This window comes from Miniopterus natalensis, chromosome 1 (assembly GCF_054644295.1).
Source record: "Miniopterus natalensis isolate mMinNat1 chromosome 1, mMinNat1.hap1, whole genome shotgun sequence".
Lineage (NCBI taxonomy): Eukaryota > Metazoa > Chordata > Mammalia > Chiroptera > Miniopteridae > Miniopterus > Miniopterus natalensis.
Genome location: NC_142081.1, coordinates 187891905 through 187918480, shown reverse-complemented (window position 1 = coordinate 187918480; position 26576 = coordinate 187891905). Strand labels below are relative to the sequence as shown.

The window sequence follows — 26576 nt, the reverse complement described above, 5'->3', positions numbered from 1 at the left end:
GATATATGGAAATAAAATATAGGTATAGAATATCTACATCTGTCTATATACACATATATAGGCATATATATCTATATATACATACACAGAGAGAGATCTATCTATCCAGAGAAGAGGGGAGAGAGAAAATTTATTTTAAGGAATTGGCTCACATAATTATAGAGACTTGACTAGTCCAAAATCTTCCATGAGAGGCTGGAAGAGCCAGGAGAGGATTTGGGTTTGAGTTCAAAGGTAGTTTGCAGGCAGAATGCCCTCCTGTTCCAGGGAGGTCAGTCACCATGGAACAATAATGGCTTTCTTTTCATTGAGTACTAAGCACTTCAGGTACACTATCTCACTCATTCTACAGATGAGAAACTGAAGTTCAGAGAGGTTAATCAACCTCCCCAAAGTTACACAGCCAACTAGCATTCTAATCTGGGAAGTCTGACACCCAAGCCCTAAAGCCCAAGTTTTTCACCACCACACCCTGAAAAAAAAAATACTAAGGACACCGATGCCCAAATTAAGCCCTGTATTCAATCAAGCCAACTAGGTATCTTAGACCAGAAACACCCACTCTGTTAGATGTTTTAAAGCTCCCCAAAAAACCCCACAAAGGTAAGATTGAGGCCTTGGCCTTGAGGTGTTGATGGTCTAATTGACAGGAAGACATCCATTTGGGGGATAATTATGACTGGCATTTCCCCCTTCTTTGGGAGTATGGAAAGTTTAAGTTCATCCACAGGGAACACTTTAGCTACTAGGGGACTTCACCATTTTAAATGAGTTAGCGTTTTGCTCTCCAAACACATCAGCAGGTGAATGCATTTTATGAGAAGGGTTCTGTCGGTGCCGAGAGAGAATTGAAAACATAAAGAAGTTGAGCCAATACTTAAAATGCTAGGCAGCAGGTCCAAATGGTTGCTAATCACTACCCTAGGCAAAGCGCTGATTAAGTCAGGCTTTATTTCCTCTCATCTTGAGTCCTCTCCCACACTGTGCTGCCTACCTGACTGGCAGGAATGCGCAGGGGTGAGGGCTGGTCAAATAAAAGTGCCACCGCATCCGGCAACCAAGAGCTGTGTGCCTTCGCCGTGTCATTAAGACAGTAGAGCAAGAAATGGCTTCAACATTAATCACGAAGGAGAAATCATGAGACCCGTATCCTGGAAACAGAACAGCCTTAAAATGTAAAGGAAGGCCAACGTCCTGGTATTAGCTGTCTGCTGTCTTCAGGCCCTTGGCCTGTCCAAAGCAAACAGTGGGGCCCCAGGCAGCCATCGGGCCCAGGATGTGCTCAGAGAGCAGGTAAAAGGGAAGTTGTCATGGAGGGTGGGTCCTGGTGCCAGGCATACAGAAACCTGGTGGCTTCACACAGTGGCAAAGAGGAGCCCACCTATGAGGTGTGATGGATGGAGAGGGTGGGGCTCTCTGGCTGAATTGGTTTGTCCCAGGAGGGAAGCTGTTTGGGCCACAGGCAATCTTGGGCAAGATCCAGATAAACATTGGTTCCCCGAAGCAGAACCCTAGTGACTGTATCAGTTTCCTTGGGCTGCCAACGCAAAGTATCCAAAACTAAAAACTGGGTGGCTCAGAACAGAAATGTCTCGCCTCACAGTTCTGGATGCTAGAAGTCCTAAATCAAGGTGTCAGCAGGGTTGGTTCCTTCTGAGAGCTCGTAGGGAGAATCTCCTCCATGCCTCCCTCCCAGCTCCCGGTGACAGTGGGGAATCCTTGTTGTCCCTTGGTTTGTAGATGCATCACTCCGATCTCTGCCTCCATCTCTATGTGGTGTTCTCAGAGTATCTCTATGCCTAAATTTCTTTCTTCTGAGGACACCAGTCGTATTGGATTAGGATCTGCCCTGATGATCTCACCTTGACCTGATTACATCTGTGTAGAACCTATTCCTAAAGAAGGTCACATCCACAGACACCAGGGGTTAGGGCTTCAAGATATCTTTTGAAAGGATACAGTTCTACCCATAATGACCCTAACAGGGTCTCCCCCTCTGGACTGTGAACAGTTGAAGGACAGGCACTATGTGATTCATTCTGCATCCCCAGTGCCTAGCACCATGTCTAGCAAAAAGTCTATGTCCAATAAGTGCTGAATGAATGAATAAGTGATAGCCTTAGTTAGATCAGTATGATAAGGGTTATTTGGCCAAAAATTTAAGTGTAAAATACTGGCTCCATTATTTCTTACCTGAGTGGTCTTTGGCAAGTCTCCTAGTTCCTCTGAGCCTCAATTTTCTCCTCTCTAAAATGAATATACAACGTGCAGGATGGTGGTAAGAAGCCAAGAAGACAAAGTAGGTAGTAGTAGGTGCTCAGTAAATGGGTGGCACTGTTTATAAAGGCAAATCCAAACTTAACCCTACATCCTACCTTCTATTTTGCATTTCATTACATCACATTCATGCCATCACATCAATTCTTCAACACTTTCAAAAACCTAGCACACAAGCTAATATAAGTGTATCGATCATGATGCTCTCAGTTGGCAGTGACAGAAACCTAATTCAAACCCTGGTCATAAAAAGGAGGGTGGAGAATATTAGCTTATGTAATGCCCCGCTGTAGTGGCTTCAGACGGGGCTTCCTATAGAGTGGAAACAGCGCTAGCAGGGATCTCCTGTCTCTAAGGCAGGCCTTCATCCAGTGGCTACCAGCAGCTCAGACTGAAATCCTCCCAGTGTAACAACCCCGGGCGAAAGACATGGCCTTTCATGATTGCAACATCAGAAAAGATGCAAGGAAGATCCTAATTTGCCTTATTTGGATCGCATGCCTGTCAGAACCAGTCACTATGGCCAAGAGCGTAGGGTATGTGGATTGGCCGGTCCTAGGACATGGGAATGGGGAAGGGCAGAGTGAACCTCCTGTGGAATGGGCTCCCTACAGAAAAGAAGGTTCTGTTTTAGAAAGGGGTGTTGGAGAGATTTACGTAAGAAATGCCCCTGACCCTTGAAACTGCCCATAGGGCAGAAAGACCAAAGATGAGACTACAATCAGGTTTCTCAGTGTAATTTAAAAACAAAAAACAGAAATCGTAGCTTACATAGGATAACTTGTTGCTTCAATAGAGTGGCATCAGTTACTGCTACGGATGAGGAGGGCTGGTGGGAGAACAGGCTGAGAGGCCTGTGTATCAGCTGTTGTCCCTGGGATGTCCCTGCCAGCAAGGGAGGCTGCAACATGGCCAGGCGAGGTAACTCCTTATGGCTACAGCCAGGTCCCACCAGGCAAGGCCACGGAGTAGGGCAGGACACAGGAAGTTCTGTGGCAGGGATGACCATGTGCCCAGGGATGACCATGTGCCCAGCCGTCCCTGTGCTAAGGACAACCCTGTCCGAATCCAGTTGGGTTTGCCTCACAGTATTTTTTCTTACTTGTTAGTTTTGTACTAGACTCTGGCTTTATGAAAATACCCCACAACTCAGGTTTAATTTCCCCAGGGAAGACAGATGTGAAACAACCATCAAATCTTTCCCCTCTTTTTGCTACTGTAAGCAAACTGGGAAATATTTTCCCCTGAGGGATGATAGTTCGGTCACTCATACAATAATCATTTTAATGCTATTTGCCTCTTTTCTTTTTTAAATTTTCTAACAGTGTTTGCAAATAGCCCTACCCATTCTAAATATCGATGTGAGAGGAAACATCGATCGGCGGCCTCCCGCACTGCCTTCTGCGCCAGGGATCCAGCCTACAGCCTGGGCATGTGCACTGAACAGGAATCGAACTGGCGACCTTTTGGTGCACAGGACAACACCCAGCCAACTGAGCCACACCAGCCAGCGTTCTACATTTTTAAAAAATGAATAAGGCAGATGACCTGTGTACGTTCAGGGTTTTGTGAGAAATTCAACTTAACTTTATGGCCAGGGGTAGATGCAAATGAAATGACTCACTGATGAAATTAGCTGGCATTTGTAAAATGTTTGACAATTTATCTTGGACTCTCATTTTATCATCACACAGTCACACAACCACAAGATGCATTATCCCCATTTTATAGGTGAGGAAACTAAAGCCCAGAAAGGTGAGTTAGCTTGCTAAGGTGCCACATGTAGACTTGAACCCAAATAATAACAGCTGAACTTTACTGTTCTGAAGACTTTGCATACAGTGTCTCGTTTAATCCTCTTAAAACACTTACGAGGTAGGTTATGGTTAATCATGTGCCCATTTACAGATAAAGAAATTGAGGCTTAGAGGGTTCAGTACATTGGCAAAGGTTCAAACTGAGACCTGTCTCACTGCAAACCTGTGTCTAAACACAGAGCTTTCTCAGGCCTCACTTGGCTGTGAAATGCCTCATGGGGTGGGCAGGTGTGACCAAGGCTGCCGAGTGGGTTGCGGTCAGATCCACCCTGCCACTGGGCTGAAAAGCCTCCGCCTGCCAAGCTACCTCTGTGGGTGAACTATTTTCAGACCTTGGGCTTTCAGAAGTGCTGAGGCAACCAGGATGGAAGCCCAAATACTGAGAAGGTGCCCAAATGACAGAATACCAGAGTGAGCAGCTGCTGGCTGGCCTCACCCACTGAAAACCTGGGATCCCCTATATGCATAAAGATGTTACAGATGGAAAATGCCTGGTAAGTAGAGAGGTCCCAGCAGGCCTGACTACCCACTGCGGCCAACACGGGGTGTGGACGGGTGTGGATATGCGGGGAGGCAGCTGGTCCACAGTCAATTTCTTCACCAGCAGCTAAAGGCAGCCCTGGCATCTCCACCAGCGCTAAACGCCCTCCTCTAAACTCCTCTAAATGACAAAGCTCCTGCTTTTATAAGTTAATCAAAATCCTGACCATGGATGAGAAAGAAAAAAAATACTCCATTAATTAAAACCTCACAGGATGCCAATGGTAACAGCCTGCAGATGCTTTCTAGCTCTGCTAATCCTATCGGGAGACCAGACACCAGCGATCAGTGCAAGAGTCACAGGTGCTGTGATTAGGCCTGAGAGCATGTAACTGTGACAAGTGGAAGAAGGGCGATTTTTAATTCTCCCGAAATCCTAAGCTTTGAAGGAAAGGAAATGATTAATGAGAAGCAAGGCTTTCCCTGCCTTTCCAAGAGAGGTTGAATTTCCAAGGATCTTCTCCATGCAACCAATAGTGTCTCTAAAATGCCTGGAGAACATAAAAAAAGAATACCTCCGGTCATGTGACAAATATTTATTGAGCATCTCCTATGTGCCAAGTATTTTGGAAGGTGCGGGAGATGCAGTGGGAAGGTAGATAAAGCCCCTGCACTCATGGCACTCATAGTCTAGAGTGACGGACAATGAATAAAGTGTAAACAGGTAGGTTGGGGGTGCGATAGAAAACAAAGCAAGGCGGTGGGTGGAGAGTAAAGGGGGTGAGGACTGCCTTGGACTGTGTGGTCAGGGGCAGCACTCTGAGGCCGTGCCACTTGAACAGATACTTGAAATAACAAGGAAAGCCAGGTCAAGAGCTGGCCCCAGGCGTTTCAGACGGAGGGCACTGCGGGTGCAAAGGCCCAGAGGCTGGGTCGGACTTGATGTGTTCTAGAACAAATAGGAGACTTGTGTGATAATGCAACCCGTTAATGTGAGAGAAGGGAGGGAGATGAGGTGGCAGAGGTAGGCAGGGACAAATGATCTAGAACCTTCTAAGGATGCAGTAAGATGGTTGGATCTTCTTCGAAGTGACTTTGGAGTGTTCAAGCAAAGGGGTCATACAATCTGATTTCGGTTTCTGAAAGTTAGACCTGGCTGCTGTGTGGAGAAGGTTATGCGGGTGGGTGGCAGGAAGTAGGAGGGACAAAAACATTCAGCAGGACTAATGGCCCATATTAGATACTATTGCCTCTGATAGAGTCCAGTGACATTTTTGATTGACTTTACTGTACAAGTACAGTAGTTAGTGTTTTCAGAATGGATTTCTCCATTGTTTCAGAGTTCTGTCATTTTAGACTCTCTGCGGTCTTAAGGCAGTATTTTTATTTTATTTTATTTTTAGTTGCGGACATGAAGTTTAATGACGAAATAAATTTAACCATGTCGAATTATAAACTTAAAAAATACTCTGTAAAAGAAGCTGTTCAGCCCAGCCGGGCATGGCTCAGCGGTTGAGCATCGACCTAGGATCAGGAGATCGGGGTTCGATTCCCAGTCAGGGCACATGCCCGGGTTGCGGGCTAGGCAGCCGATAAATGACTCTCTCATTGATGTTTCTATCTCTCTCTCCCCCTCCTTTTCTCTCTCTGAAATCAATAAAGATATGTTTAAAAACAAACAAACAAACTTGTTGAAAGAATGAAAAGACAAGCCATATCCTGGGAGAGAAATCTTTGCAGAACACATATCTCATACAAGATTTCTGCTCAGAATACACAAAGGACCATAAAACAAGCAACCCCAATAAACATGGGTGAAGATCTCAACAGAGAAGGAAGTCATACGGTGTGCTTCAGGCAGTACTTTTATAAGCTCACCTACCCTTTCATCCTTCTAGGGGCTCAGGAGTGGACCTGGAACAGGGAGAATTGACCGTAAAGAGTTAAGAATGTATATTAACCAGGAGGACCAGTGAAATTGTTTTGATATTCTCAAAGTGCATAGAGGCGGTATAATTGTGCCTTTGAAGTACTGAAGACACGCCCGCTCTGTAACGTCCAAGAATGTAGCCACCACTCCAAGGTGATGTCATTTGGCAAGGGTGAGCATGTGGGCAAGGGACTGTCAGCCCTAGGAATGCAGGCGCTACAGGGAGAAAGGGCAAAAAAGTCTGTGTCTCCATTTTTTGCACCAATTCTTCACATTCTCATTGAGGAACCGCTATGGTCTGAATGTCTGTGTCCTCAGAAAATTCATATGTTGAAATCCTAACCCTCAAAGTGATGGTATAAAGAGGTGGGGTCTTTGGGAGGTGCTTAAGTCATGAGGGTGGAGCCTTCGTGAATGGCATTAGTGCCTTAGAAAAGGGTTCTAGGGAGATCCCTCACCCCTTCAATCATTGAGGACACAGTGAAAAGCCACTGTGTGAACCAGAAAGAGGGTCCCCACCCAACTATGCCCGCACCACAATCTTAGACTTCCCAGCCTCCGGAACTGTGAGAAATAGATGTTTGTTGTCTATAAACTACCCAGCCTATGGTATTTTATTGGAGCAGCTGGAATGGACCAAGACAGGAACTGAGGCTGTTTTTTAGACTTTTGTCCCATTGATGCCCTTACGATCAGAACAGAAGTATAAGAGGTTGTTTAATGTAAAAAATATTGAAATCTCCCTGGATATGAAGTTCCCACTTATTTTAGGTTTAAGTGTCTCCTTCTCCATAGAGTGGGGCTTTGTGCATATAAATTGATATTCCCAGGGTAAAAACAAAACCTTCTAAAACTAGGATCTCACTAAGCAGGGAGATGGCACTTGTTACTGATGGGAAGTAAATCTGGATTCACTTCTAGCTGGGAGGAAGCAGACCAAAAATTCAGAGTTGTAGGTCTCTGGCCCAGGCAGATGGGCTAGAACGTGAACCATAAACCTCCATCACTTATCTTGGCAGAGAGAAAATTGGAATTTTGGAGGAAAGTTTCCCACCAGGCACTCAGACCCAATAAATACTTCGACTCCTTGCTGAGATCCTGAATGCTCTGCACTCTGTCCAGCAGGCTGCAAAGGATGCTCAGCACTGAGCCTCTGGACCATGTGTCCACTGGAGCCACCTGGAGCACTGATGACAACTCCATGCCAGCACTCACTTTCTGTACTGCATTCTTTCCTCTTTCTCTTTTTTCATCTGCCCGGTGACACTTCAGTAATGCCAATATGGACTGACTTGAGAACATTTCCTTGGTGCCAAGGTTGTGAGATGCAATAGAAAAGGAAATGAGAACACAGGCTTTTAAATGGGTTCTAATCCTGACCCTCCTACTTACCAATTACATGGCTTTGGGCAAGGCTGAATCTCCCTGTGCCTCAGTTTCCCAGTCGGTAAAATGGGGATAATGTCTATCCTGTCAGCAAAGAGACTAGAGGAAATCATGTGTTTGATTAGATGAGGTCAAGCACTTAGTAGGCATTTAGTAAATGTTTGCTGTTGTTATTGTGGTTATTACATTGAGAGAATTGGGTTAAGTAAGATATACTCTCATTGGGGCTTAAAATCTAGTATGTGAGATAAAACACACTGAAATAATTGTAATATAGGCAAAAGGTGAAAAACGCTCTAATCAGTATGTGAAAAAAAGCTGTGGAGAATTAAAGATAACTGCAAATTCCTTAGCACTTCCTCCTTTGAGAGCCAGGGTCTAGTTTCACACCCACCTCCTGCCCTTGGAACTGGTCTTTGACCAATAGTGCAGCTGAAATGACTCTGGGTGCCTTCTGAGGCTAAACCATCAGAAGCCTTGTGGCTTCCTCCTGATTTTCTTGGGACGTTCTCTCTTGGAACTGAGCCACCACACGGGGAGATGTCACCTCTGGGTACTCTAATCAACAGCCCCAGCTGAGCATTAGCTGTCAGCCATGGGAGTGAGCTGTCTGACACTGTCCAGTCCAGTTAGGCCCCCAGGTGACTTCAGCTGTATCAGTACCCAGCACACCTTGTGGTGCAGAAGAAAACCTAGTAAACTCACAGAATTTCCAGACATAGGAAGTTGTTTTAAGTTTTAAGCACTAAGTTTTGGGCAGTTAGTCATGCAGCCAAAAATAATCCAAGCAGGAGTTTAGAACAAAAGAGCCCATTTCAAGTCAAGTCATCATGGAAAGTTTCTTAGAAGAAGTGGGATTTGAGAATGTCCTTGGAGGGAAAGAATGGTGACAGGAGGCTCCTGGGAGAGTCATTCCAGAGAGAAGGACAAGTTAGAGCAACGATCTAGAGGCAGGCCAAGGCAGGAGACATTTAGCACTGGCAAATAGAGAAGGGCTGCTGCTGGAGTGCAGTGCTTGGAGAAATGGGGTAAGAGGAAGAAAGCAAAGCTGATTGGGATGTTCAGGGTCAAATACAGTGGCTTTGCAGACAAGCTGACTTCATTGCTAAAAAGGAAAACTCGTTTTTGCTCTTCTGAGTAAATGGCCTAATGGGAAACAATGGGGCTCTATGGGTAAGAAAGACAGGACTCTATGGAAAGAATGAAAACCATAGAGTAGCTGAGCTTCCCAGAAGACACTGGAATTAGACGGTTGCTTGGGATCCCCCACAGTCTCGCCACAGTAATGTCCTAAGTCCTTCGTGGCTTATGAGGTGCTCTTGCCCTGGCTACCTCGCTGACCTGATTTCCATTCCCTGTATCCTTCAGTCACTCCTCTCAGGCCACACTGACTTCCTTGTTGTGCCTTGAAGAGCAAGCACAGCACTTTTGCACTGTATCTGTGAGCTTGGTTTATTTTTAAAATCTATTTACTATTTACACACACCCCCCACAACTAGAATGTAAGTTCCACCAGGGTAAGAACTTTGGCTAATGCTTAGAATAGTTCCTGGCATATGTGGCTGCTCAAGAAAAATTAAAGAAAATGATGAATGAATAAATGATCCCTGGCAGTCCTAGGGCTTAAGGTGTCTTGTTACATCTCAGCAGCAGGGCTTTCTGGATCTTCGTTTTAATTCCCCTCCATCAGTCTCTGCTTCCTGCTATTCCCAGGCAATCCTCTCCCCATCTATTTGCTGAGCTTTTCTCTCACAGCTTCAGTGACTCATCAGGTGGCTTACTCACAGCTCCCTGCTTACTCACTGCCTCTCCCTGAGCATCTGTCCAACTTCTGCTCCCTCAGCTAACCTCCCAACTTACCCTGGATTTACAGCTGAAATTCCAGAGGCAGAGAATCTCATTGGGTCAGCCCATTCCCCATTTAGGTAGAGATTTTGGACCTTTGACTATGTTCTGGGTCATATGTCCATGCTGACTCGATTATCTATGGCATAGGCACAGAGCATGGCAACCTAGACACAGAGACCTGTGATTTCACTTGGCAGAGGCACATAGGTGCAGCTGTGGCCTTTAATGACCAGTTGATCAAAGCCTGAGTAATGATGGCTGAGTAATTCTTACTTAGGGAGATACTGAAGCTTCTGAGAAGAGCAATGATTGACCAGATCTATGTTTTCAGAAGATAACTTTGGTTACCTTATGAGTGAGACAATTTATGATGAAGAAGATGGCATGTGCAAGAAGAGTTAGGAAGCCATGACCAGGGAAAGCTGATGTAGCTTCAAACCAAGCCAGTGACAATGAGAGTGAAGAGGAGGGAGTAGGAGCAAGTGGGTCTTGAACCTGAAGATGTCCACCAGGCACATGAGGCTAGAGTTCGGCACAAAGGCTGGGTCTAGACAGCTAGCTCTGGAAGTCATAAAGATATTAGTTAAAGCTGTGGAGAGCATAGTACAGCAAGAGATAAGCCAAGACAGACATCTGGGGAACTCTCAGATGTAAAGAACAGATCAAAGAAGAAAAGCTTGACAAATGACCTAAATTGGAAACATTTATACAGATGAGTAGGCACTCAGAGAGTCAGAGTGGCGACGAGAACAGAGAAGGATTTCCCTACACATTCTCAAAACTATAGGTCCAGAGGATCCTGCATTAGATCTCGCTCTGTTCCAACCCCAACCTTCCAGTCTGTCTTCCTGCAGAAAGCACTGGTACTTCTTGGGAATCCACAATATTCTAAAAATACATCAGCTGCGCTGCAGTGCCACAATTAGTGGAGCTGCTGTCCCATGAAACCCTCATCACCATTTTGCTTAGATCAGAGAGCGGATTAACTTTGATGTCTGTCTGAAACCCATGCAGGACACCACTGGTGGTCTGCTCCCTGCAAGCATTCAATCTTCACATCCAAGGAAAAAAGGAGAAAGTGCTGGGTAGGAGCCCAAACCAATTTTTTTTCTCAGTGATTGAGATGAAAATATGCACCCTAGGACTCCTGACATATGTGACTTGCAGTCTGTCTCCCTACATCCCTGAGCTCTTTCTCCTTTTGCACAAATACTTTCCCCCAGACCCAAACTTCCTCTGGCTTTTACAAACATTTGCACAGCTATGAAGCCCCAAGCCCTCTGTCTATGCCATGTGGAAATTTCTGTCGCTATAAGGGCTCCTGGTGCTATTGCAACCAAAACTGACTCTAATCGAAGTTCCTGGGAGCACGTGGGGCGGCCTGCGCAATACGATGAACAGTGGAGAATCAGACCGCAAGAGGGAATGACAGAAACTCCAGGGTTCCAGGCAGGTGGGAGATATACAGAAGTCTCATCAGAATATTAGCAATGATAAAAACTCACTGCAACTGTGCTATCTGTCCTTGTGTCACCATCCTTATAATTCTGATTTCCGTGAGAAAGGACAATTAGACCAGGATAGAACTGGACCCACACTCAGACAGCATGAGCTCACTGACTCTGCAAGGTAGCGTAGGTTGATGGTAAGAGCAGGTCTCTGAAGACAAACAGCCTGAATTTGAATTCCAGCTCTGCCACTTAATAGGTACGTGACCTTGAACTAGCCATTCCTGCTATGCCTCAGCTTCCCCCTCTTAAAATGGAGATACCTATACATGGGGGTTGGTGAGTACTGAACAGATAAACCTGTGATCGTGACTAACACAGGGGAACGGTTCTACAGCCTTGATATTGGTATTGATAGGAATGTACAGGGCGCCTAGATTTACAGTCCAACCGAGAGTGCCAAGATGAGAGGTCATTCTCTGAAAAGAATCAGGAGCTATTATTAGAGGAGGCTGAGTGGCCAAAAAGCAATTACTTGCTATCCATTGCCACATCTCATTTCTCCACCAGACCGTGGACACCATGAGGACAATGGACTCTACTGTTAATTCACTGTTGCCTCCTCCTGCACCTGAAAGGTGCCTGGAACATTGTTCCTGGTTCAGTGAACCTTTGTTGAACACACAGATGTTGACTGCTTCCTTTTTGTGTTCCCAATCAACTAGTTTAATGCTTTCCCCTGAATACGTACACAATAAGTCTTTCCTGATTTAATTTATAGGTCAGTGGAATTCTTGGAAACAGGGAGAACCCTGGGATCAAAGAGATGGACTTAATATTTGGTAGGACTCAGTGGCAAGCAAGTGCTAAGTTTTTGGTGTGATGATGCTAATAAGCTATACAAATGGCATAGATGGCCTATAAAGCAGGGCAATCCTTGACTTGCCGCTCAGGGAGGTGTTAAGCAAATGAAATTACACCCATGGTGATTTCATCTGGGGCTCCTTCTGTTTTCAAAGACAGAACCTAATTCAAATTGGCTTCAGTAAAGAGGGGACTTTGTGTTACCCAGAAGTGCAGGGATAGATCCCATTTTAGGCACAGCTGGCTTCAGAGGCTCAAATGTAACATCAGCATCTGATTTCTATCTCTCAGGTCTCCTTCTGCTGTGTTTTCCTCATTCTCAGTCTCTAAATGGTGGTCTCCAGCAGCTCCAGGGTCTCATCCTTTCAAGTTCAAACCCAGCTTTCCAGCAGCTGGGACAGACCATGGTTGGCTCAAATGGGGGTTATGTGGCCAGGAAGTTGCAGCTATATTTGATGACCAACCCCTATAGTGAGGGAGCTTGGCCAGGCTTGGTCATATGCTTAAATCTTGGAGCTGGGAAAAAGTAAGGATTTGAGAGGGGGCCTGAGAAGCCCCAGCTTGCCTCATGGGAGAGGAGTGGTTTGCCGAAAGATATTCAGGGTACTATCAACAGAAAGCCAAGTGGGTGCTGCTAAAATGACAAATGTGCACCACACCTGGGGATTTTCATATCATGTGATATAAAGCATACAGCACTTCATTCCCTCTTTCTATGAAGTCTCCTGTCCTCACCCTAACAAGCTCCAGCAAGCGCCTGAGGAGCAGCAGCCTCACCCTTCAGTCATCTGTCTTCCTCCTCTGAACCTCTGTAGCCTGCAGGACCACATCACTCACCGGCAACATCGGGTCATTAGTTTTCTTTTTATGTATATGTCCTGTCTCTTCATCCACATGGCAAGATCCTGGAGAGCAAGGGTCACATCTTATTCATCTTTGTGTCCCCCGTAGCACTTTGCCTGGCGTTTGGGGCATGGCTGATGGTTCATAAATCTGCTGACAGATTGAACACCTGATTTATATGCTTCTGGAACCACGGAGGCAGACAGTAGCTTGATTCAACTACAAAACTACCAAGAAAGAGGCAACCTGTGCTCTGAAAGCACACCATTTCTGAAAGATCATACATCTTTTCTGGACTAAATAATGTTGCTGGGTCAAGATGAATATCCTCTTTGCTCCCCAGCTCCCAGCTGCTGGTATCTTTCTTATTTGTAAAAGACGGGAGTGAAGGTCCGAGGAATCTTAGTCTCAGCTGCTCAGTCAGCATACCCCTGGGCAGGTCACACGCAGCCACAGCCCACCCTGAACCATGGAGGATGGTGGTCACAGGAAGACCAAACAGACGTCCGTCTTCAGTGGCCTCCCACCCCAGGCAATAAGGCAGAGCCCCAAGGTCCCATCCGCGGGGCTGGCCGCTGGCTCTCTGCCCTGTGCTGATCCCCACTTACTCCCCACCCTCATTTGTAAAGGGAACAGGGGGAGACACGGGAGGGGAAAACGGAGTCAGAAAACGTCTTCTGCAGCATGGATGTGGAAACAACATTCCTCCCAGGCTAGTCTTGGTGCAGAAGCCCTGTGGCTGGGGTTTCAGAATCCCCTGCAGGCCACGCTGGGCCTGGCGATTTGCCCCCTTTGTCTCTAATCCCCTCAAATCACCCTCGGGGAGGCCAAGTGACTTGTCCAAAACCGCGGTTCCCTCACTTATAAAAGGGGCCGACTTAAAAGGGCATTAAGTCAGCTGCTGAAATCAAAGCAGTGGGGGAAGAACAGGACAGCGTGGCTGGTAAAGGAGACAGTGGCAAAAAAGGTCAGCAGAGGTCAGCCTGCTCCCCCTGGCGGCTGAGGGGAGAGCCACACAGAGGTCAGGGCAGGGCCGGGGGTGCAGAACTGGGATCCCGGCGTGGAGAGCGACAGCGGAAACAAACTGCATCTAAAGCCACCTCCAGGGGCCCACAGGTGCAGGACACGGCGAGGGCGGGCGGGAGGCGGTGCGCCGACCGGAGGCCCCGCCCCCGCCCCGCCCCCGCCGCCCAACCCCGCCCAGGCCCCGCCCACCCCGACCTCGCCCCGCCCCGCCTCCTGGCCCCGCCCCCAAGGCCCGGAAGCGAAAGCGGCTCCGCCTCTTCCGAGCCGGGTCGGGACCCGGCGGCTGCAGCGGGATCCCGAGTCGCGGGGCTCCGAGCCGGTCAGGGCAGCTCCCGCGGGCGCCATGTCCCAGAACCTGCGCACCGCGCTCATTTTCGGCGGCTTCATCTCCCTGGTCGGCGCCGCCTTCTACCCCATCTACTTCCGGCCCCTGATGCGGCTGGAGGAATACAGTGAGTGACCTCTGTCCGCTTGCGGTGACCCCGTAACTCCACGTGGGGACCCGGAAAGATCTCGACCCCGGGGTCGGGCTGACCTGGGTCTGAATTCTGCCGTGTGCAGCTCTGTGACCGTAGACGAATGCCTCCATCTCTCCAATCCTGAGCGGATAACTAGTTCTATAATATCTGAAATCCACCCCTCTAGCCTCCCTTGATTCTCAAAGGTGGTAATGAAAGTGGCCTGCACATAGTAGGTCGACACCAAATGCTAGTTCATACTTACAGTTAACATTAACTGAATGCTTATCATACATCAGGTTGTGCATACATTGGATGGTTCAATTTCCACAACCTCATTTTGAGGTAGGTATTATTACCCACTATACAGGCGGGGAAACTGAGGCTCAGAGGCTCTAGAACATGCCCAAGGTCACACAGCTAGTAAGTGGCGAGGCAAATATTCCGACCCAGGCCCCTGCCTCCAGAGCTTCCACACACTGCAGCTGGGAATGGGGGGGCGGGGGGGAGGCCGATTGAACCCTAATCTTCCTGAGCTTGAAGGTGATTTTATTGGCAACTTCATTTCCACTCCCAGAGATGTCTTTGGGCGGAAATGTTTCAAACCTAAACACCTAAACTGTTAACCTGGGTTTTTTTAGATTTTTCCTCTCTTTTCTCTAATCTTTTTTCAGATTCTGCCGTCTTCATTTTAAGCTGGTTGCTCACATGACAATGGTGAATATCCGGGGAGTAATTTTCCTCCTTAATCATTCAAGTCCTATCATACTAAAAGCCAAACTCTCCTTCCTTGAGACCTATACCTCAGCAAGGATTAGCACTTTGATACATCTGAAACCATCTGTCAGGGAGGAAATATTGGGCATTAGAGGCTCATTGTGTTCTCCAGGAAACCTGAATCATCTTGAAGATGGAAGAGGGCCAACCGTGCCCCTTGAGAATATTAGCGGAGGCTGAAGCCTTGGCGATTTGAAGGCGAAAGCTCCGTGTAAACGCTCTGCCCATTACAAATGCTACAGCATTTGGCTTCTGGAGGCAGAGCATTTGAAATACACATTTAAATTTCCTCATAGCTCCTTTTCATCAGCCAAGATTAAAATGGCCTCTGTGCATCCTGCCTTCCAGCCTCAGTACCACGCGTGGGGGGTAAACGTAGGGCTGTGGGACGTCCTGTATAATCTATTTCCATCATCCTCCCTTATTGGATCCTGGTCACAGGCTATTTTATAACAGCCTCTGGAACGGCACATGGGAGGAGGGGGGTCTGCTTTGGATCCCACTAGAAAAGTTTCAATTTTGAAGACTAGAGCAGTGGCTTTTACCTGGGGATGATTTGTCACCCAGGGGATATTTGGTTCTATCTAGAGACATTTTGCTTGTCACAACTGGGGGCGGGGTGGGATGGGGTGAGTGTGCTGCTGGCATCTAGTGGATAGAGGCCAGGGATGCTGCTAAACTTTCTGCAGTGCACAGGATAGATTCTCACAATAAAGAAATACCCAGCCTCGAATGGGAATGGTCATGAGGTTGAGAAATCATGGTCCAGATCAGGTGATCAAGGTGGAGGCTTGTGCCGTGGATCCCAACAACAGTCTTACAGGGATTCTCTAGAACCTGTGGTTGTCTGAGTCACTTGAGACAGGCAAATCAGGCCTTTTAGGTGAATGGTTAGTGAGTGGCCACAATATCTAGTTGAAGGCAGTCTATGTCTGCCCACTTTTATGGTTCAATTTTACTTAATTTGCCCCATTTTGCCTCATTATTTGAGAGTCATAACTGATTCTTTAAACAGGTAAGTAATACTAAACAACTAGTATTTATTAAAAGTTTACTATACATACCATGTCTGGCTCCCTTCCAAGCACTTCATATATATTAACTCATTTAGTTCTCATAACAACCCTCTGTGGTATTGATGTGAGCATAATCCCCATTTTACGTGTGGACAGACTGAGGTATGGAACAGTTAAGGAACTCACACTAGGACCCACAGCTGATGAGTCACAGACCTGGGATTTGAATAGGTGCCCTTAATTGGTGCACCACGGCACCATACCCCCTCTAAGGGAGTGAGAAAATCGAGGAAGGCAGGTGAGGGGCTAGGAGATGAGGACCTTAAGGGAGGTACTTAACCTCTCTGAGCTCGGCCGCTTTCCTCATCTGTAGCAATGGAGCTTACAGGGAATTTACAGTTTTTGGGGTGTTTTTAATGAGATAACAGGTGTGGAAATATTTAGTATAGTCTTATATTAGGCATCCCATAAAAACATTTTAAAAAATAAGGAACCATGCCCTGGCCAGTATGGCTCAGTTGGTTGGGAGTCGCTCAATCCCTGGCAGGGGGCGTGCAGGAGGCAGCCGATCCATACTTTGGTCTCGCGTCTATGTTCCTCTCTCTCCCTCTCTCTTCCTCTCTCTCTAAATATCAATAAAAATACTTAAAATAATAATAGTGAGCCACAAGGGCAGGGATGTTAGACAAGGAGATTTAGGGAGGAGACACACCCAGGGCTGGGGTCCAGGGAGGTGAGGCGTTTGTGATCATGGGAGACCACAGGAAGGGAGAAGCTTAACTTAATTTCCACATGTTCAACTAGCATTTATTTAGCTTTTAAAAAAAATTTTTCAAAGCCTGGATTTTAAGGGTGGGTTAGTAGTTTGGAGCATCGTCCCATACACCAAAAGGTTGTGGATTTGATTCCTGGTCAGGGCATATACACTAGGTTGTGGGCTCAATCCCTGGCCACTGATTGATGTTTCTATCTCGCATTGATGTTCCTCTCTCTTCCCCTTCCTCGCTCTCTCAAATCAATTAAGAGAAAAAGCCATATCCTTGGGTGAAGATTAAAAACACACACTCCAAAACATGGATTTTAGTAATTACTGTGTACCTGTCACTGGTAGGTGCTGGGTGGACATGACCAAACAAAACAGTCAGAGCACTTCTTTCCGTCTCACCTTCGTCCCACCCACCTCGCCCACCCACTGCTTGGACTCTGAGTTGCTCTCCCTGCTTCCACCAGGCCCCCAGCTACTCCTCATTTTCTAACAGTGGTCTTTCCGCTTACTTTTTGTGGATGATTTCTACCTTATTTGCATCTGTAGTTAAAGAATGTGGACTGCGATTTTGATTCTTTGATATTGGTGAAGATTTGTGGCTTAGTACAGATCAATTTTTACAAATGTTTTCTATGTGCTTGGAATGCTGTGTAGTCCCTGGTTGTTGGGTACAGGTTCTATATATGTTGATCACAGATCAAGCTTCTTGATTCTGTTTCGATATTGTGAGGCCATGTTATTAGGTGCACATAACCGAAAATATTCTGGAGATTGTTTTCAACTATCATTATATAGGGGTCTTCTTTATCCCACATATTCCTCCCCACTCTATTTTATCTGATGTTATTATTATAGTTAGCCAGCTTTCTTCTGGTTAATATTTTCCTACATATCTATCCTCTTATAGTCAGCCTTTATTTGTACTTAAGCCTAAACTGGACTTTTTGTTGTTAATACTCAAGAATATTTTTTCCATTGATTTTTAGAGAGTGGAAGGGGGGCGGGAAGAGAGAGAGAGAGAGAGAGAAACATCGATGTGAGAGAAACACATCAACTGGTTGCCTCCCACACATGCCCCAACCCGGGCCAGGTATCAAACCTACAACCCATGTATGTGCCCAGTGTGCGGGCTGACACTCTAACCACTGAGCCACACCAGCCAAGGCTAAACTGGATGTTTTAATCCAATCTGATCATCTCTTTTAACTGTTGGATTGAGTTCATTTTCATTTATTATGTTTATTATTATATTTACTTTTATTTTCTCCATCTTATTTTGTGTTTTCTATTTTTCTCTCTATACTTCCTTTTTTCTTCCTTTCTTGCCTTCAAGGCTTTATTTTTCTCCCTCCTCTACTATGTAGTTTGAAAGTTTTACATTCTGTTATTATTTTATGATTATTGTTTAAAGTTAGTCCATATTTTTACCTCCCTGTGAAATATACAAAGACCTTAGAACGCCTGAGCTCCACCCTGTTCTTACGCACAACCTCAGTCCTACCTTGTTTTTGTTGCTCCCTAAATCACGATGTTTCATACAGTCACTGATTGTTTCTCTTTACCCACATTTTTCAGGCACAAGTCCTTCTTGCATCTCCTTTCTAGTTTCAGTTTTCTTCATTCTGAAATACATCTGTTAATATTCCTTTAGTGAGAATTTGTAACTGGGAAAATTCATTCTTGTTTGTCAGAAAACGTAGAGAACTGCAGGTCTTCTGCTGTGGTCATGGTCATGCTATTTGTTCTTTGAATTGCATCATCCTGCTTGGTTAAAATGCCTCAGTAACCCTCTGCTGTCCTCAGAGCCCTGAAGTATCTGAATCTGAAGGACGAGGTGATGAGATTCACTCTTGACCGGCGTTGCTCTGTAATGTGAAGGGGGGGGTGGAAGGGTCGAGGCTGGAGGCAGAAAGGCCAGGTACCAGAAGGCTGTACTCCCCGTGGGCACAGGACAGCGGGGAGAAGTGACTGGAGCCTGAACCAGAGTGGTGGCTCTGGGACTGGGAAGAAGTACTGAATTTGGGAGCTGTATTTAAGAAGTAAACTCCAGCCCGGCCGGGCATGGCTCAGCGGTTGAGCGTCGACCTAGGATCCAGGCGATCGGGGTTCAGTTCCCGGTCAGGGCACATGCCCGGGTTGCGGGCTCCATCAGTGACTCTCTCATCATTGATGTTTCTATCTCTCTCTCTCCCTCTCCTTTCCTCTCTCTGAAATCTTTAATAAAGATATATATTTTTTTAAAAAAGAAGTAAACTCCACCTGGATTTGTGACTGATTAAGCCACAGGTAAGGGAGGGAGAGGAAGGAGAATGGCACCCAGCTTTCTGGCTCCGGCAGCTGAGGGGATGGAGGTGCTGGTCATTTAGTAAGAAACACAAGAAGGAATCAGTTTTGGGGGTGAAAGGACGAGCTGGTTGCATTTGGGGTATATTGAGTTTTAGGTGTCAGGAGGTGCTCTTGGAGATTTCCCATAGGCAGTTGGAGGTCCATTCTGGAGCTGAGATCCTGGAGCTGAGCTGGAGCTAGAGATGCAGTGTCATCAGCACTGGATGGGATCAGAGTCATTGGAGGGAAGGGCTCCCAGGCAACATTCAGAGATTGAAAGAGGCAAGTCAGCCGAGGACCAGAATGCTGGTGAACACTGAAGAGCAAGCAGTCAGGAGAAGGGGTGGCCAGCATTAAAATCAGGAGAGGCTGTAGTCACCAGCCCCATGAAGACAGCTGTTCATGAAAAGGGGTGTGGTAGCAGGGTTAGGCTTCTTGGAGACAGGAAGAAAAGAAGCGAAAATAGCCATTAGATTTTTTTTTAAAGGTAAAGGTCATAGGTCACTTTGTTAAGAATGCTCTAGGTGGTTTGCAGAAAGCAGTGGGCAGAAAGCAGATTGCAGTGGAATGAAGAGGAAACGGTATTAAATTCACTAAGGATGTTTGGCCGTATGGGAAGGAGAATGCCAAAATGTATTTGCAGGTCCAGGGGTCTAGTGAGAGTTGTGTTTTACTTTTGTCTGGGAGAGACGGGAGAGCCAAGAGAGTCTCTGGACAAAGAAAGATGCTGGAGAGAGGAGACAAGCCATAGAGTGGGAGGCGGTGTGGGATCTTGAGATCAGATGGAGGAGAGAGTCTTGGACGGAAGGCAGGACAGCTCTGCTGTCAGCTCAGGAGGAAGGGCAGGTATGGAGGCAGCTAAATCAGGTTAGATGTTGGGAAGCTGTGGGCGCTTCCCTCTGTAATGCAGGAGGTCGGGTCATCAGTGAGTGAGAGGCACAACCACCGGCCAGACACTCCTTCCTTGAAACCCCCTCATGCCTGGGTTTCTGTAACTGCCCCCTCCGAGAGTCCTCCTGGCTTTGCTATGTTGCTCCTGCCCTTCAGCCACTCCTCTTAGCCTCTCCTGTTGGGTCTTCCGCCTCTGACTGTCCCTCATGTGTTTGTATTGCTCAGGATTCTGGGCAGATCTAGAGAAGCCCATAGTTCTTGGAAGGGCGGGGCAGTCACCCAGTCCTTGAGAAGTGGGGCCAGTGGTGGGAAGGCAGGAGCCGAGGCCATGTAGGGCTCAAGCGTAAAGTCAGTGTGGGCCATTCCGCTGGGCTTGCCTGGCTGGTGCTGGCCAGCCGGGGCATGGGAGTGTGGGGACAGGTAGGTTCCAGGGCCCCTGCTGGAATAAGCCACAATGCAGCAGAAAAGAGGAGAAGGCTGCTTCGGTAAAATAAAGCCAAGGAGATCTTCCATGCTTTACAATCAGGCAAGCTGCTGTCACAAGCCTGCCTCAGGGGATTTCATGTCGACATTCACTGTGATCTTCAGCTCTTTCACTAAACCCAGCCAGACTTTACTCAGAATTACGTGAAGTATAAGGTCAGCTCTGCACAGTGTACCTTGGTATCAAAATGAGCCCTGGGGAGGTGGCGAGTTGGCCTTGGTGGTCAGTGATCCCAAACAAGAAGTATGGAGAACGTTGTGCTTCTGGAGGGAATCCCAGATGTGCCTTTTAGCTCTCATCGTGTTCGCACGGCTTGTCTCGTCTGAAGAGCCCACGTTCAGGGACGAGAACAGATGCTGTAGCTTGAAGCCTAATCTAACTTCGTATCCCAGAACCAGACAGTGATCCTGAACATGGCCTTTTAAAATAACTGATATATGGCATTTTAGGCCAGCCCGTGAAATGAGACCGAATCAGATCCTTTTCTGTGGTCCTGTTCAATTTTAAATTTATTAGATCTGCGGAAGCATAAAATCATACTTTTACCAGAGACCCTATGCTCCTTAACTCCTCTCTTTTAGGTGACTTGCCCAAAGTCATTCAGCACATTGCAGGGTGGACAACAGACCCTAAGTCCCCAGCCTTGTCTGCTGCTTACTGACGCCCTGTCCCACCTGACTGCAAGGAGTGTTTCATAGCACAGTGCAGGTTACTTGCAAGAGCTGTGAGAACCTCGGTTCTCCTACCTGTCATTTGTGTGTTTTGCTGCACCTTGCTGCTCCCAACTAACAGTACATTGTACAGCGTCCAAATACTGTTACACGAAATCGCTTGATGGGGAAATGATTCTTACCAGAAGGGCATTCTCCCTGTCACATGCCAGGTGCTTAGAATATGCTTTTTATTCCTCCCACCACGGAGTCAAATGAGATGCACAGACAAGTCTTGTTTTCTAAGCAGCCTTACAGAGCTCTCTGAATGCAACTAGACAATCTGGTGAGGAAACGTGTTTACAGGGTTGGGAGGAGCCAGTGCTTCCAGTGGCCATTTGGTCCCCTCAGCTACTAGGCACACTGGCCACCACGGTCATTGGGCCCCCTCGACTGCCGGCTCGCACCTACACTCGCCACCAGTGCCCATGGAGCTCTGGATCACCCCGTGCACATCTAGATGATGTATGTGTCCAGGCAACAGCAGCAAATGGGAGCCCTGGGAAAGTCCTTTTTAAATTTTACATTTGCTGTTTGAAAAAAGCTACTTTGAAGTAATCATCATGGAACAGTCACAGTGTTGTCAGACTTCCTTATACTTGTTTTGCAGTTGTGTATTTTTGTTACTAAAAAAGGAAAAAAACGGAAAAGACCTAAGAATTGTGCAATAAATTCCTGTCTATCCTTCACTTAGATTTACCAGTCTTTTTTTTTTTCAATCCTCACCTAACGATATTTTTTATTGATTTTTACAGAGAGAGGAAAGGGGGGGGGGAGAGAGAGAGAGAGAGAGAGAAAGCAACACCGATGTAAGAGAAACTTTGGGTGCCTCTGTAGGCGCCCGGACCGGAGATCCAACCCACAGCCTAGGTATGGGCCCTGACTGGGAGTCGAACACACACACTTTTTGGTGCACAGGGTGATGCTTCAGCCAACTGAACCACCGGCCCAGGGCACCAGTTAACATTTTGCTACATTTGCTTTTTCTCCCATATGTAAAATATAACATATCTATACATACATACATATATAGACACACATATATATGTGTCTGCATATAATAGGATTATTACTGTTGCTTTGCTGAGCCATGTGAGAGTTGAAGACACTGAGTTTTCATTCCTAAACACTTCAGCATGCATTTCCTACAAACAAGAACGTTCTCTTCCATAATCACAACACAATTTAATGTTGATACAATGCTATTATCTAATACTTAGTCTACATTCAAATGTTGCCAGTTGTCCAATTATCTAGGCTGTGAGTTGCTTTTATTTTAACTGTTTATTGGCAGGAGGAGATGGCGTGAGGGGTTCCTGAGGTCATATTCTACACCTGGACAATATGGCCATTAAATAAGGATATGCTTTCATTTTCAAAGACTTAAAAATTATTAGGTGGTTTCTTTTACTACCGTACAAAAATCTACCAGTCTGCATGCATTACCAGTTTAATAATACACCTTGGCCCTTTGACTAGAGATAACCATCCTCAATTAAAACTGCAAATCAAACCGCTGCCTTAACACCAGGGGGCAGAGTCGGGCTTGCTGAGACTTGGGGAATGGGGCCTTTTCCAACTGGCATCACAAAGCCCCAGGCCCAGTGGCACGTATTTGCGTTTTAATCATTTCACTCCTGATAGAAACATGCTCACTACTAAAAAGCCAGTAATTAGCTTATTCTGATTTGTTCACATAGTTAAACCCCCCTGACTTCTGCGTCGCCCTTTTCCTGAGGCTTATAGACATTTGCTATATCTCTAATGATAACAAAATAGAAACCTAACTGTCAACCTCATCAAGATGTACTTGCTAAATCCTGAGGGACCAGTTTGTTTCCCTTTTAGCGTCTTCTGCATCCACAAATAGTGTCTTTGTGTCATATCATGAATTTATAGAAGATCGCTCTGGCCTTAGAGTATTTATAAAACATTAATGGAGTGAAGAACCAGGGGAGGTAGGTAGGATGCTAATTCTGGTTATCAGTTGGTAGGAACTGGTCCAGCAAATCGGTTTAAATTGCCTGTCCAAGCCATTAAAAAAAGCAAGGCACAGAAAAGAGGTGGTTGCATAAGGAGAGGGTTATAAAGGGATTATGGTCTATTTAAAATAAATCCTCAGCCTCTCATTAGCAATTAGCAAGAATATGTGAAGACAGGGGTTCCTGTCTCTCTGCTCGGCTCTCCGCTGCACTGTAAGTGGTTCGACGGGCACTCTGTCGTTTCCATCAGGTCCACTTCCTTTGATGCTTGGCAGTCCGCCGGCCTCTTTGGCTCTGCAGTACCTGCCTCGGGAAAGGTGTTGAGTACACCAGGACGCCCGACTTCCTTACATCTATAGGTCTAGAGTGCTTTCTGGCAACCCATTGTGTTTTTAAAAACTTACCACTTCCCTCTTCCATAACACTGGAGAATGGACCTTTCAGGTGTGGAAAATTATATCTTTTTGTTCCTGGCATGATCAATGACAGTATAGTCAGTCTTTTACTAACTGGAATTTTCTAAGAGCATGTTTGAGACACGTCCAGACTTTGAGACATCGGTGTTGGCACTGGGGGAGGGCCCAGCCCTCCAGGACTTTAACATCTTAGGAAATGAGATCCCCTGTTGAGTTATTTTAGGACGTCTGACACCTAGAGGCCCCCTTGTCATCCGCTGTAGGTGGAAGAAGTCTTCAGCATATCTTGGGCCAGAGGGTCTTGGCTGTTGTTCACCCACCACTTTTCAGAGAGGCCCAGCAAAACCAGGGCGGGCCATCGTCTATAATGGGCTTCATTATGCTCTGTCTTCCCTCTGCCTCTCTTAGAATAGATATCAAGATTCAGGTCATCCCTATTGCCCAGCTTTTTTATTTGCCAAAGCAAAACTTAGCATTGATAAAACTATCAGGCAGGTCACTTAGGATTGACTTTCTGCCACATCGCTGGAGACGCAAATTCAATGAATATTCGATTTGGCAAAACCCTATTTCTTGTACCTTTATGCTTGTATAACTTTATGAGAATTCAGAGGCCAGAATAAAGAAAACGGTCTAATATTAAATAAGAGCTAAATGTGGATTTAAAGGAATACTGTCAGTCTGGTTAAAACAAAGGTCTGATTACAACATTTAATTACTGTAATTTAGTAGTAAACATACTTTGGCTCCAAGTCTTTCCCCTGAAAGGCCATTTGTTTTTCGAGATACTTAAAATAATAGGTCTTTGTTTTCACAGACCTTGGGTTTATTCTAAGCCACTTAGAAAGATGTGTCAGGGTGCTTGAAGCCCACAGACATAAAACGCCCAATTTCTCTTGGCCCTTGCCTGTTGGACATCTCCAAAGAGATCGGCCAAGCTGCTGTAGCTAGAACACACTTCCTAATTGGCACAGCACCTGCAATCAATTAGGGAAGCTTCAATTACCCAAACCAAAGCCACCCACCCAAAGATTAATTTTCTGCTCTATTTCCTATCAAAAACATAGCATATTTAGCTCTGGGCTTAGTCCTTCAGTGGAGTACATTTTGGACATATAAACTACATCGTTTTCTGTTAATTGCACTTGTTCCTTCAATTCAGCAGCCTTCCCCTCATAATATCACGCCCACCAGCTCTTTCAAAATTGTTTTTTCAGTTGTTTTGTTGCCTTTCCAAAAATGCTGAGCACACAGAGAAAATATGTTAGTTGGGAGCTTTTCTTTTGAAATATGGTTTTCTTTCTTTCACTGAAAATACCCAGGTTGTTTGCTGTAGGATCTAACTTCCATAACCTAAAAACTTTGAGTAACGGCATCTCTGAATTTAATAGCACTCATATATTGGTTTCTAACTGTCCTTTCGTGTCCCGTGTAAAATACAAATATTTCCACCACCACTGCCTCCCCTTCTTGCTAAAAAGTAATTTTTCCATTGTGTTTCTCAGAGAAGGAACAAGCTGTAAACCGGGCAGGTATTGTTCAAGAAGACGTGCAGCCACCAGGTAAACTTAACAATCAAAGCAAAGTCTCCTTTGTGCTGTTGTGTTGTGTGTGGGGGAGGGGTGCTTGCTTTGCAATGGGAGAAGTCTTCCATTTAGGGGCCTAGATTGTGATTGTGCTACTTATTTTACAGCAGTTGCCAATTCTTAGGTGCCACTCCGAGATTTCATTTTAATACACCCCTCCAGAATATTTTTTGTTAGTTTGCACCCTCCTCTTTACCCCTTGATAAGTAAGCAGAAAAATGTAATGTTTACAATTAAATATGAAGTGTGAATAGCTGTTTTGCGGACTTATTTACCAAGCACCTATTTAAACACCACCCTCATGGGAAAATACTGTTTACTTGTGAGCTATTTTAATTGATGCGGGATTCTGTTTTATACAAAAGCTCAAAAGTTCCCTTTATTGCTGGATGGTTAGTTACTTTAAGATGATCCAGGTTGGCCCCAGTGGCTTTGGTTCAGTGGTTAGAGCGTCAGCCTGTGGACTGAAGGGTCTCATGTTCGATTCCGTCAAGGGCATGTACCTCGGTTGTAGGCTCAGTCCCTGGCCCCAGTTGGGCATGTGCAGGAGGCAGCCAATCGATGTTTCTCTCTCTCTCCCCCCTCTTCCACTTTGTCTGAAAAGCAATGGAAAAATATTCTCAGGTGAGGATTTTAAAAAAAAGATGACGATGCCAGTTGGCTGAGAATGAGAGGGTTCCAGCTTATTAACCCAAACTCTTGTAATTCTGTGGCAGGATTCTTTTTTATTTCATTTTTAACTAGGCCAGATACATATCTTCCTGTTGTGGGGCAATCTGAGCCATTTACACGCTCTCATGGCTGCCAGGGCTTCCTAGCCGGCTATCCCGGGGCCCCAGCAGCTCGCCTGCGCTCAGACAGCCTGTCAATTGCACGACTTAATTCTCATGTCATTTTGTTTGTTGGGGGTTGAGGAAAGTGGTAGGAAGTTTAAAAAACAAATCCTGTTTTCATTCTTGTTTCTTCCTCTAGGGTTAAAAGTGTGGTCTGATCCATTTGGCAGGAAATGAGAAGGCTGTCACCAGCTCTGATTATGAAATTAGACATCTTCATGCTCTATTCTGCAGCAAGTATAATAAATCACCTCGCTATAGGACGGCGGCTGGAGAAGAAAACTCTATAATGCCATCAATGAGAGTACTGTGCACAAGGATTAATATTTCCCTTCTTAAGTATCAAAAGAACCCTGGAACAAATCACACCATTAGGAAGGTTTTCGTGATTTGGTTTACTTTCTAAAAATGAA

At 45.9% G+C, this 26576-nt stretch overlaps 1 protein-coding gene across 1 annotated transcript; it reads left to right on the top strand.

Annotated features, from left to right (window-relative positions):
- Window positions 1-14202: 14202 nt before the first annotated feature.
- SMIM20 (small integral membrane protein 20) lies at window positions 14203-26380 on the top strand. The gene is made up of 3 exons (XM_016218256.2): window positions 14203-14371; window positions 25250-25306; window positions 26303-26380. Exons 1-3 carry the CDS (start codon window positions 14263-14265, stop codon window positions 26338-26340), a joined length of 204 nt encoding a protein of 67 aa, XP_016073742.1. The 5' UTR covers window positions 14203-14262; the 3' UTR covers window positions 26341-26380.
- The last annotated feature ends 196 nt before the right edge of the window (window positions 26381-26576 follow it).